A 1,143-nucleotide genomic window follows, 5' to 3' on the forward strand; every position below is an offset into this window, starting at 1 on the left:
CAATAGATATGGCAATGGTAGTCGGTGCGTGGCGAGACCCCCAGGACGATGTGCCCGGAGCTCAGGGAACGCAGCCTTCGCAAGCCCCGCCGGTGCAGGGACCTCCGGCCGGGACCCCGCACACCCCACAGACCCCGGGGCCCGTGGGCCCTCCCAGTACTCCAGCCCAGAGCAACCCGCCAAGCCAGCAGAACCAAGGAGACAAACAGCAGCAGCAGCAGCACATTGAATGTGTGGTTTGTGGGGACAAGTCTAGTGGCAAACATTATGGCCAGTTTACCTGCGAGGGTTGCAAGAGTTTCTTCAAGCGGAGTGTAAGGAGGAATCTCAGCTACACTTGTCGTGCCAACAGGAACTGTCCCATTGACCAGCACCACCGCAATCAGTGTCAGTACTGCCGCCTCAAAACTCAAAGTTGGCATGAGACGGGAAGGTATTGGGATTTCATTTGTTTTGCAAATTTTTTTTTTCACTCGCTGCGTTTTGGGTTTTGTGGTTGGTTTGTTTTTGGTTTTGTTTTGGTTTGGGTTTTTTTAACTATTATTATTTTTAACCTCCCTCCCCAAACCCAACCAGAACCTTTCCTTCCCCTCCCCACCCCCCACTCCTTTTCTCCTTCCCACCCCCCGAATAAACAGACAGAAACTTTCTGGTAATGAAAGAAAGAGGTGTTGGAGAGGGTGGGCAGGGGAAAGGGCTCTTGCATGCTTTCCCCTGCACTCGTAATTGATTTGTGTTTGTTTTGATTCTGCTGATGGAGGTTTATTGGAAGTGGATTTTTAGTTTCACGCTGTTTAGGAGCGAGATGATGATTCTGACGTGTGGTTACTTTTCCTTCATGTTTCCCTCCTGCATGTTCAACCTTACCCCCCTCCCGTCCCCCGAGCAGTTCTCTGTGCGTGGCTGTGTGAACTGCGTGTGTGTGTACACACACAGAGCCTCACGAGATGCATACACGCACATTATATATATATATATAAGATATATATTTACATATATCCCCCAGCACTTTGCCTTAGATTGCAATTTTACACAGGCGGTTCAAATTACTGTTACAATGGGACTCACCCTACCGAGGCTCTACAGCACTCCACTGTGGATTCCCAGCCGGATTTTTCCTCCTTTTAAAAATATATATATACA

General features: G+C 49.2%; 1 protein-coding gene across 1 annotated transcript; it reads left to right on the forward strand.

Moving 5' to 3' along the window:
• Window positions 1-8: 8 nt before the first annotated feature.
• LOC114819068 (COUP transcription factor 2-like) lies at window positions 9-433 on the forward strand (the record flags this gene model as incomplete). The annotated part of the gene is given in 2 exon segments (XM_029087474.1): window positions 9-406; window positions 408-433. Coding segments are annotated over 2 exon segments (424 nt in total), but the record flags the coding sequence as incomplete, so codon positions are not given.
• Between the last annotated feature and the right edge of the window lie 710 nt (window positions 434-1,143).

This window comes from Antrostomus carolinensis, unplaced genomic scaffold (genome assembly GCF_000700745.2).
Source record: "Antrostomus carolinensis isolate BGI_N321 unplaced genomic scaffold, ASM70074v2 scaffold34801, whole genome shotgun sequence".
NCBI classification, from domain to species: domain Eukaryota; kingdom Metazoa; phylum Chordata; class Aves; order Caprimulgiformes; family Caprimulgidae; genus Antrostomus; species Antrostomus carolinensis.